This window comes from Camelina sativa, chromosome 11, assembly GCF_030686135.1.
Source record: "Camelina sativa cultivar CO46 ecotype springtype chromosome 11, ASM3068613v1".
Lineage (NCBI taxonomy): Eukaryota > Viridiplantae > Streptophyta > Magnoliopsida > Brassicales > Brassicaceae > Camelina > Camelina sativa.
Genome location: NC_141890.1, coordinates 49,980,775 through 49,994,619, shown reverse-complemented (window position 1 = coordinate 49,994,619; position 13,845 = coordinate 49,980,775). Strand labels below are relative to the sequence as shown.

General features: G+C 33.8%; 5 protein-coding genes across 6 annotated transcripts; 1 reads left to right on the top strand and 4 right to left on the bottom strand.

Moving 5' to 3' along the window:
• Positions 1 to 473: 473 nt before the first annotated feature.
• Positions 474 to 5,400, bottom strand: LOC104727132 (protein HEAT INTOLERANT 4). Of its 2 annotated transcripts, XM_019232596.2 has the most exons (15): positions 5,271 to 5,400; positions 4,436 to 5,057; positions 4,069 to 4,107; positions 3,906 to 3,959; positions 3,748 to 3,811; positions 3,520 to 3,578; positions 3,244 to 3,368; positions 3,068 to 3,127; positions 2,780 to 2,838; positions 2,572 to 2,648; positions 2,448 to 2,486; positions 2,318 to 2,380; positions 2,184 to 2,231; positions 1,974 to 2,105; positions 474 to 1,892 (listed from the first exon to the last, which is right to left on the bottom strand). In XM_019232596.2, the coding sequence occupies exons 2-15, from the start codon at positions 5,039 to 5,041 to the stop codon at positions 1,845 to 1,847; spliced, it is 1,473 nt and encodes a 490-aa protein (XP_019088141.1). In that variant the 5' UTR covers positions 5,042 to 5,057; positions 5,271 to 5,400; the 3' UTR covers positions 474 to 1,844. The 2 variants fall into 2 exon arrangements, with proteins under 2 accessions (XP_019088141.1, XP_010444451.1); XM_010446149.3 differs by lacking the exon at positions 5,271 to 5,400 and having other exon boundaries at positions 4,436 to 5,268.
• On the top strand, positions 552 to 1,785 carry LOC104727131 (E3 ubiquitin-protein ligase CIP8-like). Its single transcript, XM_010446147.3, has one exon. It carries the CDS (start codon positions 552 to 554, stop codon positions 1,566 to 1,568), a length of 1,017 nt encoding a protein of 338 aa, XP_010444449.1. The 3' UTR covers positions 1,569 to 1,785.
• Positions 5,401 to 5,973: 573 nt separating the features above from the next.
• LOC104727133 (uncharacterized) lies at positions 5,974 to 6,961 on the bottom strand. The gene has a single exon (XM_010446150.3). The coding sequence runs from the start codon at positions 6,434 to 6,436 to the stop codon at positions 6,146 to 6,148; it is 291 nt and encodes a 96-aa protein (XP_010444452.1). The 5' UTR covers positions 6,437 to 6,961; the 3' UTR covers positions 5,974 to 6,145.
• Positions 6,962 to 8,652: 1,691 nt separating this feature from the next.
• Positions 8,653 to 9,370, bottom strand: LOC104727130 (precursor of elicitor peptide 1-like). Its single transcript, XM_010446145.3, has 2 exons — positions 9,084 to 9,370; positions 8,653 to 8,930 (listed from the first exon to the last, which is right to left on the bottom strand). Exons 1-2 carry the CDS (start codon positions 9,231 to 9,233, stop codon positions 8,769 to 8,771), a joined length of 312 nt encoding a protein of 103 aa, XP_010444447.1. The 5' UTR covers positions 9,234 to 9,370; the 3' UTR covers positions 8,653 to 8,768.
• A 2,869-nt stretch (positions 9,371 to 12,239) lies between these two features.
• Positions 12,240 to 13,466, bottom strand: LOC104727129 (elicitor peptide 2-like). Its single transcript, XM_010446144.3, has 2 exons — positions 13,201 to 13,466; positions 12,240 to 12,801 (listed from the first exon to the last, which is right to left on the bottom strand). The coding sequence occupies exons 1-2, from the start codon at positions 13,345 to 13,347 to the stop codon at positions 12,607 to 12,609; spliced, it is 342 nt and encodes a 113-aa protein (XP_010444446.1). The 5' UTR covers positions 13,348 to 13,466; the 3' UTR covers positions 12,240 to 12,606.
• Positions 13,467 to 13,845: the final 379 nt, after the last annotated feature.

Below are 13,845 nucleotides of genomic sequence, written 5' to 3'. Positions count from 1 at the left end.
ATTAATATTTTATTTTTGTTTTTTAAATTTGTAATTTTCTAATTTTTGGACCACATGTTGTATACATTTATGATTTTTCCTTTTCGGATTTTGGAATATGAAATTATTATTGCGATTATTGACAATTTTTTTTATCGGATATTCATTTATCTGGGTAAGGATAAAGGATCGGGTATTTAAAGGGTCAACTATTTTTTTCCGGATACCCATTTTTCTGGGTACCCGTTATCTAAGGGTCAAGTACGAGTAAATTTTTTTTTATTACCCGTACCCAGCTCTACCACACTATCAATTGGATATGATCAGTTAGTTTTTGACAGCAATTGTACAGTTTGATTAAATTGTAAGTACTATGATGTGATAAGAAATAAATAAAAAAGATTTAAATATTGTGGGTGGGTCAAGTGGGTAATGAGTATAATGTCTTTGTAAGAATTAGATAATATACAGAGAGACCCCTTTTATTTTATTTTGTTTTCTCCATTCACTTCATCGGCTTATCGGATCCGAATCCGGACCCGAAAGCCCAATAACCTGACGGGAATAACACGATGTCCGATGCTCCGTCGTCTTCTCTGGATGCTACGGCTTCGTACTGGTGCTATCACTGCAACAAACGCGTCCTCGTCGAAACCTTAGATGACTTGGTCGTGTGCTGCGAATGTAACAAAGGTTTCGTCGAGTCAATTCAGCCGATCCCTGCAGCGTACACAACGCCGGCGCCACCGCCACCGCAGCCACTTTCCCCAGATCTGACTGTAGAAGACTCCAGTATTGGCTCGCATTTCCTCCAGATGCTCCGCTTGTTAGCCCACGCGCCTTCGCAGCGCTCGCCACCACCACACCTTGATGTTTTATCTTACGATGATGATTTCTTCAGATTGGAGCTCAATCGTGGAAACGAAATCGACGATGACGAGGACGAAGAAGAGGATGAAGAAGAGGAGGAGGAAGAGAATCTAACCGTCAACGAAGAAGAAGAAGAAGACGAAGAAGAAGAGGAAGAAGATGATCTGAGGAGGAGAAATCGATTCCCTCTTACAACGACGCGATCGAGAACCGGTCGAAACAGAATTCTCGATTGGGCTGAGATTTTAATGGGAATCGAAGATAATTCCATTGAGTTCCGTTTGGAATCAGATCGTTATAGAGGTAATCCGGCTGATTACATCGACGATGCAGCCGGATACGAAGCTTTGCTCCAGAACTTAGCAGAAGGCGACGGTGGTGGAAGGAGAGGCGCACCACCGGCTGCTAAATCGACCATAGAAGCGTTGGAGACTTTCGAGGTTAGTTCTTCCGAGGGAGAGATGGTCATGGTTTGTGCTGTGTGTAAAGATGGAATGGTGATGGGAGAAACTGGTAAGAAGCTACCTTGTGGGCATTGTTACCATGGAGATTGTATTGTGCCATGGTTAGGAACAAGGAACTCTTGTCCTGTCTGTAGATTCCAGCTTGAAACTGATGATGCTGAGTATGAGGAAGAGAGGAAGAAAAGAACCTCTACTACCTTGACTGATTCTGCTGCTGCTTCTTCTTCTTCTTCTTCAGCTTCTCGTCGTCTCTAAATGTGGAGGAAGGTCTCTCTATTTGTTGTCCCGTTTTTACTCTTTCTTTTTAGATTAAAAACTTCTTTGCTTAGTCTGTCTCAAACACTGTTTGGTTGGTTGCGTCAAAAAAAAATTGAGAAAACAGAGAAACAAAAAAAAAATCCGGCTCTAAAAGACATTGTATCAGTGTGTTGTTGTATCTTTGGCCTAAACCATCCCAAAGTGGTTTCTTTGATTTTCAGTTGTTCATAATGTTTGCCGAAACAAAAAGCTTCCTAGGTTTTGGAGAAATGATTATAGGACTTCGTGAGCCTTCCCGAAGTACCTGTTTATGAGTGGGGACTGCACAAAGACGTTAACGATGTCAGATTTTGGCAAATATTCAAAGTTTCATTGACAACAAAAGTTGTATCGGTGTTGTACCTTCTCAATTCCTGCAGCGTCCGGTGTGTCTGGTGAAGGCAATGGATAAAACTTGTACAACTTCATTTCTTGATAGGCTTTTTTGGTTTCTGCGCTCAGTCCTTCCTTTGCATTCTCTCGCGCTTGTTGTGCCTGCCAATTGTAGAATTAATTGTTAAGTATATATATTTACATGTGCGGCTCTGTTGCAGAAGGTATGGAACATAATACCTCTTCATAAGCTGTCTTAGCTTTGTCACTTTCCTCTTTGACAAATTCCTGAATAATGAAATAGATGGGTGAGTGACTTTAGAGAAAACCCTCAAATCAATTTGTCAAATCAGATCCAGCTCTAGCTTGCTTACCTCGAACTCATCCTTTTGTTCCGGGAGTAATGTCTCCTCCTTGATCAGATTGTCGGTGAATTCCTAAAATAAACTGAGATGAGGAAGTAATTCAAGTAAGTTGTAGTATTGGAAAAGTCAGATACTGCACCTCAATGTCGCTTTTCACCCAGTCATATTCACATGCAACCTGCACCATAGAGAAGTAAGTTTGATTCAATATGAAACTAACAAATTGTATTGTTGAACCCTTAGGGAAGAGTAAAATAACTTACTGGTGGCTCAGAAGGGAACATTATTTGAACCACAGTGCTTTGCTCAGATTCATCTACCTTATATGGGTTGTTGATGTCTGCAAATCAAATTAAAACAGTAATATTTAGAGTTTGATGTCTAAGGGAAACATTTTTCAAGCAAATGAAGCCATGGCAGTGAGAATCTATCATCAACAATAACCAGCTAAGCATAAAAATATAAGCTCACAAGGAAGGCAATAGTTGAACTTTTTAACACGATCATCCTTCAAATGTTTGAGAGCAGACCTGCAAAGGATATATACAAAGCTAGACTGAATACACCGAGTTAAGCACTCTAAGTGGCTGAATGTGAATATGAAAATAAGCGAAAAATGAACCATAAGTTTCTGATAAAGCTTCAAAACCATAAGTAATGTAATTCTTATTCTTGTACAAAGCAAATGAACAAATCACGTCTTCTATAACTTTCATGGTAACAAGACACTGAGAGAAAAGGATACCACATATTTTTTACCTTCTCTGAGTACACCCCAAGATGTTAATTTGAAAGTTAATTTTATCAACTTGTCTATCCCTGCAGAAGAACAAAAGCAGATGAATTTAGCAACAGTTCCCATAAACATCATAAGTAAGAGTAGTAACACACAAATGTGCAGATAATTATAGGTGGAACTCAGGATGTCTATGTACCTTTTTTCAAGTGGGATGTACGGTTCCCAAGCCATTTTCATAGTTTTCATTGGAACGATTTCCCCAACCTCCCCTTGAACCGATGCAACTCCTATCTGATCAGAAGGGGGTATAGATGATTCAATCTGTAAATAGATAAGAAACAAAATGAATCATCAGGTATAGATAAACAATATGATCTTGGTTTCCCAAGGAACTTAAATACACCAAATCACAATGCCGAGCATATTTTTCAAACACCAGAGACATGATATAGAAAACGAAACCAAAGCTTACACAAACGACAGCAGGAACAAGGACATCCTTGGTTTCATTTTTGTAAGGGAGTGATTGAGCTGCGATGATAAGATAGAGGAAATTAAGAGTGGAAGAGAGAGATGCACGTTGCAGTACCAGATGGATTTTCAAGCAAAATCAGTCGAAACATAAGTGTCAGCTTAATCTAATAAACAGAAACAAATAGTGCCAATGTAATCAGTGTAAGGAGGAAAAGAAATAAGTTACACTCAGTGCAGCCGAAAACATAGACTTTCTTCCCATAGAGCTTTCCACCTTCCTCCAGAGCTTCCTGTCATACAAAGCAAAGGGTACAACTTAGATAACTAAATGAACCATAGCTTATTAACAATGGGCGATGAAACAGTATGATAGAAGCCACTTACTTCAAGATTTGTAAAATCCCAGTTGAATTCATATAGTGACTCCAGCTGGTCCCACTGTATTCACAATTTACAAAGCATTAGCCACAAGAAACAAAAGTTTAACCATGAAGATAAAAAAACCTCTGAAGGCAATGTTGCTGCCAAACTTCTTGAAACTAAATACCTCCGTTCCAACTGGAAATGCAGCCCTCCACAAATCCTCCTGTAAAACACAACAAACATGAAAGTAATACATCAGAGCCAGAGGTATGGGAAAAAAAACAACATTCTACCACAACCACACCAATCTTCTGGAAAATTTAGATCCAATGAAATGACACTACAACATTCTACCACAACTACATACTGTATGCGTCTTCTATACAACAAAGAGTAAGAAAACATCTCAGATCTATCTTCGTAATCGTTAAACCAGAGACACAAAACCCTTAAAAGTTTCTCATCGAATCAAACTCAAAAATCTTAAAGCCAAATACGTGAAAAACAGTAAATCCAAACAAGAGGATGAGTCTCTAAAGGAAATAGCATACCAGATTACGCTTCTCCATGAAGTACTCAGGCTCATCTTCTTGCGCCTTGGTTGCTTTGGCTCGCTTGGCTCTCGGAGTGGTTTTCTTCTCCGGTTCCGTATTTGAGCCTCTCTTACGCTTACCACGACGAAGCGGCGGCGGTTGGGAAGAAGAAGCACCTTTCGCCTTCTCCTTCTCCTTTTGCGTAGCGGAATCAGGTTTCGCTTCTTCTATTTCCTCATCCTGATCCTCTTTCGCTTCTTCTTCGTTATCTCCCTCCTCCGCAGCAGGTTTAGATTCAACCTTCGCCGCTTCCTCCTGCTGATCCTCTTTCGCCTCTTCTTCTTCGTTATCCCCTTCCTCCGCAGGCTTCGATTCAACCTTCTCCGCTTCTTCCTCCTGATTCTCTTTCGCCTCTTCTTTGTTATCTCCCTCCTTCTCAGGCTGCGGAGATTCCACCTTAGCTTCCGTTTCCTCTGCCTCCTGCGTCGAGGTCTGAGTAGGCTGAGTCTCCTGCGTCGAGGTCTCTACCACCGCATCAACGTTCTTACTCGCCGACGAAGTAGAACCGGCTTTAGCTTTACGGCCTCCTCGCGAACCTCCTTTCTTCTTCGCTCCCTTCTTCATTCTCGAGTGTAACTAACTAAAACCAAAACAAAATCCAAAAAAAAAAAAGAAACAACAGAGATATCAGCACGAAGAGAAAGAATGTGAATCTTCAGCTTTCGCAAGAAGAAGAGAGAAATAGAGAGAAAAAAAAAAAGCAAGCTAGGGTTTAATGGCGGTTAGGATCGGGGATTTTCGAAAAATCAAAGAAAAGAGGAAGAAGACGAAGAGGTTGTTTTTGGGAGTGTACCTCTCTCTCTCTCCCTTCCTTTTTCTGTCGTCCTTTCTTGCGTGATTTTTAACGTCCCCACCCCCACACCCCTACTACTGAAGAAGGTATTAAAAGAGTTTGTTATTTTTATTTTATTTTCTTTTTTCCCAAAAAAAAAAGGAAACAATTAGCGCGGGGGCTTACTAAAAGGCTAAAATCGTAATTATGAACCAACGTCAACATTATGACGTGCGTATATAGCTGACGTGTCTTTCATGGGACGGCCAGATCTTATCGGTTATTGCGTATGATGAATACGGAAATTACAAAAAGAAAAAGCTGTTTTGTATTTTGGATAAATGGGAAATTCATTCGTTAACGCCATCCAGCTCATATTTGTGTGTGTAAATAAATGTTCTAATTTACACCATTAATAAATTACTTCACTTGTCAAACATTTATCTTCTTTTTGCTGTCAAAAAAATAATGAATAAAAGACAATCTCCAAAACCGGTAAATAATGAGTGTAACCGGAGACTAGCGGATGTCGTCGTCACGTCACAGTTATTGATTGAACACAACTGTGATGTTTTTTTAATTTTTTTCATCTGACACTCTATTAATGGGCCAATAATTTGCCATTACCAACCCTTAATGGACCTTAGAAATTAGGCCCAAAGAGGTTGAAGCTGCATTAACGAGAGAGAGTATTGGGAATAGAGCAGTGGTTGTGCAAAATGAATTTGTGTTAATCAAACTCCATCTTTATTAATCGAAAAATAACTGACTATATGCATTATAAAGTCTAGTAGTATATTACACAGCTGCTAAGTCTGTATACATGAGATATGCATTTATTTAGCTTGTTGTCTCTCCCTCTCTGTATATATAATATATATATATATATGAATCCCCTAATGGTGTTTTCCTCCTTTTCCTGAGCTTGGTGGAAGCTTGGGTTTCTTCTGCAACCGTCGAGTTGTGATTTCAACGGTGGTCATGGTATCTTTTTCCTCCTCCTTTATAACCATACCGTCATCTTCCTCGCTGTGAGATGAAGAAGAAGAAGACGAAAGATCACCAGAGGAAGATGAGCTTTCGAGACCAAGACACTTCAAGATAGGAATCGTTAGTGACGATTGATCAAAGAGCGTAAATGGGATCCAGTGAGAATCGTTTTCTTCCCCGTTTCTCATATTCTCCATTATTGTTGATTTCTTATATGCTTTCTTTTTCTCTTTTTAATCTTTTTTGAGAAAGAGATCAAGGGTTGTTTAGTAGTTAGGTTGATGATGGAACTTGGTAACGCAGTTGCGACTCCTTTTATAAGGATGGATAAATTCATTTGGGTTGTTGTTATGTGGTCAACTGTAAATGTGTGTTGACCGGGTCTATAATAAAAATAAACCGGTTTTGTTGTTAGGTGGTGAAATCATGGTGGATACTTTGGAAAAGTTGGTGCCGGTTTTCAATAAACCGAGATGCTTATTTGACTGATAGCTGAAGTGAATAAAATAACAATTTTTGACTCTCTAGTAATCTCTACGTGGCGTGCGGTCAAAATATAGCAGCAAAATACGTGGAGGTCTTGGTCAAAGTCCATTTCACGCTCTTTTTTTTGGTTTTTGTTTGAACGACAGTTATTAAACAAATGTTAAATATGTTAAGTTGTAATTCAAAGTATGATCTTTGATTATTTCAAACAATAAGCTAAAATCAACACATACAAAAATTTCCTTTTTGGTCAATTTTTTTTTTTTTTTTTTTTTGAAAAGACAAATGAAAGGGTCATGTAAATACTAAAGAATTAAGTTTGAAAATGTTAATTTTGTACTAACGTTTTTTAAAAATTCACACTTGTATATTCCATCCACACGTTAGAATAATATTCAACATATATTCCTTTGGATTAATGCAACTCTTTTCTCGGTCGCCACTCGCCTAAATATGGTCATCACTATCGTACGTGGTCCCTTGTAAATTGTACTCTTTCAAACCTGCGAATGATTATCGTAGGTCTAGTTGTTACAAAGACCACCAAACTTTAAAATTGAACCCATACCTTCTTGTGCAATTATAATTTTTCTATGAGGTAAGACTTATCACCAGTTATGGCTTTATGAGTTTGTTTTCTTAATTACATATATGAATTGAGTCACGGTGAGGAATGTTAAAATTGTTTTATATTTGAAAGTTAGTGTGTTGCTGCTCCTCGTGCTCGTTGATTGTGTATTTTATTAAATTATATATGCTCATCATGCATTACTCATAGAGAGCACCCGTCAACTTTGAATTTTAATATTACTATCGTTTATATATAATGCACGTTGTGAATTGCGCTAGGAAATAGCTAGGATTATTATCACTACGTTTAAGGTTTTTGTGTTATTTTATACATCTAGCTTTGGATAATAGTACTGATAGTCGGATATGATTTAGAAACATATTTCTGATGAATACAAATCAGAGGACATGTATATATACAATAAATAAAGGGACTCGATGATCCTATAAATTAATCTGCAAAAATATGATATTAGTCGATTTATTTATTTATTTATTTATTTTTGAAATCATTAATTAGTTAGGTAGGTTTAACGTTTTTGGATCGTTTATTCATTTCGCAAGTATGAGTTAATACTAATTAATTTGAGGTAGCTAGGTAGGACGAAATAGCTGTTGACTGTTAATAAAATGAATCCAAATTTTATTAATTAGGTACGTCTTTAATGTTTAACATTGGACAGATATATTCGATAGAGATGGATAATAAATGCCTTCATTTAATATTGATACTGGTTATGTTCTCATGATGGTTCATGGTGAAACCCAAATCATATCAAAACAGCGACAATCTGATGCAGCATATTATTCATTATTGTTGGGCCTTGGTGTTGTGTTTCTTGCCCAACAAGTTACGGGTTTTATGTGGTCTTTACGTAGCTTTCAATGAGTATTTATGTTAGTTTTCTATTTTATGTTAGAAGAAGATATACTCTTTACTTTTAGGATTAGAATTAGTTTTCTATTTTATGTTAGAAGAAGATATACTCTTTACTTTTAGGATTAGAATTAGAATATTTGATGTTTATCTCTTCTCTTAGTTTTAGATATGATTATCCCTTTAAAAGGGGATCAAACTCTCACATGTATGGACACTTATTGAATTGATAATAAAGAGTTATATTAAAAAGAGCTTTGTATAAGCCTAGAGAGGAGGATTATCACCCCCATAAAGATCTTACCTTGAGTAGGACCTGAGAGAAGGACTCTCATCTCTATCCATTCTTAGCTTCCCCACCGCATCACAATCAACGTACATAATGTATTGTGATTTTCTTTTCCGAGAAAAATATCAACAATAAGACTTTGAAGAACAAAATGAAACTAGCTTTAATTGTTGTGTGTCGGTAGAATAAAATTGTTAATACTACTAGTATATCATAAATAAAAAGTAAATAGTGCAATGACAACGATATTAAAATTAAACTGATTATTGCAAATAATAATTGAGCTAAACAATATGTAATTGAAGTGCTAATTGTGTTGGCCACGACGGCCTGAGCTGACTCCTTCCTTCCCCTTTCTGTTAGTTTTGTTCTTTATGGCTCTACTTGTCACAACGACGCCGTGTTTCATTCCCCTAGACGTCACAACGACCTCCTCTTTCTCGGTGACATCCTCTTCTTCTTCCTCCTCCTGCAAGTAGAAACACAAGTTTGAGTTCATACTTCGAAGAAGAGAGTAAATGGTTTTTCCCCCTCTAATTTTTTTCATGCATAACCACTTTGTAGAGGCATATATACACAGCAACCAGAAATTAGAAATATCCCATATTTATCGAAAACATACCGGTTGGTTTGAAGTTCCCGGAGACGACGACGGAGAATCTTGATGAAAAAGACCAAGGCATCTCAAGATAGCTTTGAGAGTTCGGTCGAGGCACTGAAGAGGAATCCATAGGTAAGTTGCTTCTTCACTTCGTCTATCTGATTTCTCCATCGAGATGGTAAGATGAATAAAATTTCTTATTCAAGTCGGATTAAATTTGGTGAGAGGAGTGAAGCAGCTGTTCTTTAGATGTGGGTGTGATTGGACAGAGAGCTCAGAGAGACAACTTTGCCTTTTTTATAGTGGGCTAACTCGGTATTGCTCGGTATTTGGTGCGACTCTTTTTTTATAAAAAAACGTTTTCGTAAATCGTTACTTTTGAGTTTTGAATATGAATAAAATAAAATAAAAATCCCTTTTTTTGAGTCTTTGATTAGTTGACAACAGAAAAAAGAGAAAAAAATAAGAAATTAAATAAATTCACGCATATATTTATAATTGTTGTTATTACTGAAGATAAGCATGTGGCTTTAGGTAGCTTGATGACATAAGTCTCTCGCCATATACTTCCTCAGTAATCAGTATCATCAAGTATATGACGATATTCTATAATTTTTTTTATCACATATGATGATCTATACTAATATTTTTGCAGCAGTTTTTGCTCAAAAATACTTTTTGGAACGTTTTGCATTTAATGCATTGAGTTTAATATTAGTTACCAAAAATTTCAAATTAATTATAAGTAAGATTTTAAAAAATAAGAAAAATTGTCTACCTCATTTAAACATAAATATATATGTGATTCTTTTTCATTTTTATTTGAACTTATATTTAAATTATCTTGAATTATTCTATAATACATTTAGTTAATAAAAATTGTGATTTTTTCCTACATATGATGTAATACAAATTTTTAAAAACAGACATATATTACTCAATTTACGGATATAATATCCCACTTCGCCTAAAAAAATTGGGCAATGGTTTAGAGTCATACTATAAAAGAGACCAAAATGATTCATAATACAAAATTTTTGATTTATCAAACATTCAAACTTTAAAAAACAATTATTTGGTTTATTCCGATTCTTTATTAAAGATTTTTAAAAAGTTAAATATTATAAATATTTATATTTTATAAAAAGTAGAATTATTATAAATATTTATAGTTTTTAGAAAGTTAAACTTTATAAAATGTTAAAAATATTAATAATATTTAAACGTTCATGAAGTTTCAAATTTATAAAGTTTAAATATTATAAATATTTCAACTTTTTAAAAAGTTAAAAGACCTTTAAAATATTAGTAATATATTTAAACTTTTATGAAACTTCAAATATGAGAAAAACTCAACCGTTTTAAGAATTTTAAGTATTATAAATATTTAAACTTTATAAGAAGCGTCAATCTTATAAAATGTAAATGGTTACAATCTTAATAATTAACATAGCAACTCAAGCTAATATTTATAATAGAAGACAATAACCATAAAAAATTAAGATGATATAGTGCGAGTTAAAATATCTCGGAACGGAGTTATATAGCGGAACGGGTTTGTCGATATTTACATAAATTTAAAATATCATTAAATTGGTGTTACACGGGTAAAACATCATTTCATTATTTTGTTAACATTATCTGTATTAGAGAATAGACATATCAAATTTAATTGACTAAAAAAATATTATATAAAAAACAAATTATATTGCGGTATTATATGGTTTAAACTTTAAATCATAAAATTAAAAATAATTATATAATTATAACATATTTAACCAACAAATAAAATTGATAATTTAAATGTTTTAGTTATAAATAATTTGCACCGCGGTGTACCGCGGGTCCTAATCTAGTTGATTTAGTATATTTAATGCACTTTTATTCTTAAAATCAAATAACGAATAATATTTTTAATTTTATAATAAATAATTAAATATATTCATGCAATTCAATGACAAGTGTAAAAAAAATATGAGTAAATGATACTAAAAGAAATATAAAATAAAAATAATTAATAATAATACAACATTTTTTAAAAAAATTTTGGTGAAAATCTTAAAAAAATTATCTATTATAATACAGATGGAGTAATATTATTGTTTTTTTGTTACGAAATTTGAGAAATTTTTCTTATTTTTATGTATCCATTGGTGAGAAATTCATTTAAGTTTCTCAACAATATAATATTATTAATTTAATATTATTTTGATAATCTTATTTGAATACTTATTTTGTTATTTTGTTATGTAATCTTTAATTATTAAAAAAGTATTATTGATAATCTAGACTTATCAAATTACTTATTAAATAGAATTAATTTTATTAATTGTTATATATTATACCATATATCATATTATCAATAATAAAACTATAAATACTAATATAGTTAGTTTCACAATACTAGTATATTTTCAACTCTCATAATTTGTTTAATCATACTAATATTTTTATTGTATTAACTAGTATTAATTTTAAATAATATGAACATATAATTTAAAATTATGCATAATAGAATTTGTTAGATAGATAATTTTATTTTATGATTTATAAATAAAAAAGTAACAACAACTGAATTAGTTAATTTTCAGATTTTAAGTTTTTATAGATTTAGTTTATTATAAGAAAATCTAGCTATTTGTATTATGAGAAACTTCCTACATGATCTCAGCTTTTAACATATACTCATATAGTATTGGAAAAACAGAGACGAAAACAGTTCACTTGTCGTCCTCCGATGACGAATTTTGGACTATATATATTGAAATTTTTTAATATTTCCCCTAGTTTCTTCTGGTAAGTTTGAATCAAACTAAACTGTCGAATGTATAATTGTTAATCGTGAAATGATGTTCTTACGATTAGATATGTTTATATTAAGTTTATAATTGCTTTATTAATTGGCTTATTGCTACATCCAAAGCCACGAGGGAAATATATATAGTAAACAAATGTAAACTAAAGTGGCGTTTGGTTCTCGTGGTCGCCACTAGTGAGTTGTAAGAACTTTTGTTTTTTTAAATACAAGAATTTAGGCGTTTACTCGTGGAGACCAGCGATGAAGTTTTTCTGTTGTAAGTTGATTGGTCTTAACGAACTCAATAATGTTCTGTTAAAAATATAAATAAATTTTAGTTATGTTAAAGACATAACAACATATTAAAAACTAGACATAAATTATTAATTTGCTGGAAGCTACTATAATTAATAATCAGTACACAAGGTACAAAATTACTATAGCCAAACAAAGTTTGGTAAAAACTGTCAAATCAAGTCGTTTATACATGCTTATGCTTTGGTCAAGAATGATATGGGTTCAACCTTCAACAATTATTCCCGATTCAAAAGCATATATATAGTTCTGGTCTTGAGTTACTCGTTTTTTATAAAAGACATATACACCTTTGGGTCAAATATTGATGTCTTGAAAGAAATTAAGAAAAGGAGGAAACAAAAATAAGCAAGGTACGACTTTGAACGCCTCATTGGTATTAAACTAGTGCATAATAAGTCTCTTGGGGGGTTTTGATTCCAGGACTTCTTCTTAATCCCCAGAAATTTCTATTTGCTTTTTGTTCAAGGCAGAAGTGTCTATTGCTGCGTTGAGTAATTTATTAGTTTGGCCAGGACGACCTTTACTAGTGTTTTCTTTATCCTTTTTCTTTGCTCTGGCCTTCATGCGGCCTCTAGTCAACAAAACGACACCATCGTCTTTCATGGCAACATCTTCTTCTTCCTCCTATATATATGCAAATTACACAGGTTTAGATACCCTTAATTCATTCATTAAATTACTTATAACAACATACTTTGGCACCTATTAAAACCCATAAAATATGATGTTATCATCGTCATCCAAACTAAATCAGACGTATTCTTTCTATAAATTAATCATTAACTAGGATTTTTTTTTTTAACATTTCAAAAATAAAATAGCTAAAAAATGGCCCAAACTAAAAAAATAATAATTAAAACACACACACACAAACGCTTCATAAAATCGTTAAAATATACGTCCAAAACTTTGCAATCTTTTTTAACATATCAGATTTGAATAATTTTGTGTTCATTTAGTTATGAACATTTTAAAAAACAACAGAAAATAATTAGTAATAAATAATGTTAAAGGAAAGCTAACCGGTTGGTTTAAAGTCACCGGAGTTTTCTTCGCAGTCGGACAAAGAAGACCAAGACACTTGAAGATAGCTATGACAGTTTGGTCGAGAAACTGAATTGGAATCCATAGATAAGGTTCTTCTTCGCTTCGTCTAACTATTTTGTCCATCGAGATCTGATAGTATTGGTGAGAGGAGCAGATCAGATATATAACTCTAGAGATGAGTTATTGAGCAGTTAGGGATCAGAGAGACAACTTTGTATCTCTACATGTGTGAAGAGAGACAGACAATCTTGTATTATATATTTATAGTGACTTCACTCGGTAGTTGGAATGAGTCTTATAATGCATTTTCTTAAAGACTTTGGTATATGATATAACAAAAAATAACCAAGTGGCTTTGGATGACTCTACTAGTTTGTCTGACTCTACAGGTTGACTGACTTGTGATATGTGTGTGTAGATTACACAACACTTTATGTCAAAGATACGTTCCCTTGGTCGAGAAAATTAAACGCGGTCGCGGAAGCCGTCAAAGCCCCCGTGAAGTTGGTAATTTTATAGTGTAATGAACGAAAACGTGAAGAGTTCACTCTTCCAAGGACGAATGTTAGGCTATAACTTTTTTTTTAATCTGGTCTTGGTAGACTTATGAATCTTTGAGAA

Bases quoted from the DNA above. Each gene is read 5' to 3' on its own strand.
- LOC104727131 (XM_010446147.3), top strand. From the start codon at position 552: ATGTCCGATGCTCCGTCGTCTTCTCTGGATGCTACGGCTTCGTACTGG.
- LOC104727132 (XM_019232596.2), bottom strand. From the start codon at position 5,041: ATGAAGAAGGGAGCGAAGAAGAAAGGAGGTTCGCGAGGAGGCCGTAAA. The intron at 2,106-2,183 runs GTATTATGTTCC...TACAATTGGCAG, and splicing joins CTAAGACAGCTTATGAAGAG to GCACAACAAGCGCGAGAGAA. The intron at 1,893-1,973 runs GTACAACACCGA...GTCTTTGTGCAG, and splicing joins ACGCTGCAGGAATTGAGAAG to TCCCCACTCATAAACAGGTA.
- LOC104727133 (XM_010446150.3), bottom strand. From the start codon at position 6,436: ATGGAGAATATGAGAAACGGGGAAGAAAACGATTCTCACTGGATCCCA.
- LOC104727130 (XM_010446145.3), bottom strand. From the start codon at position 9,233: ATGGAGAAATCAGATAGACGAAGTGAAGAAGCAACTTACCTATGGATT. The intron at 8,931-9,083 runs GTATGTTTTCGA...TTCTACTTGCAG, and splicing joins CGGGAACTTCAAACCAACCG to GAGGAGGAAGAAGAAGAGGA.
- LOC104727129 (XM_010446144.3), bottom strand. From the start codon at position 13,347: ATGGACAAAATAGTTAGACGAAGCGAAGAAGAACCTTATCTATGGATT. The intron at 12,802-13,200 runs GTTAGCTTTCCT...GCATATATATAG, and splicing joins CGGTGACTTTAAACCAACCG to GAGGAAGAAGAAGATGTTGC.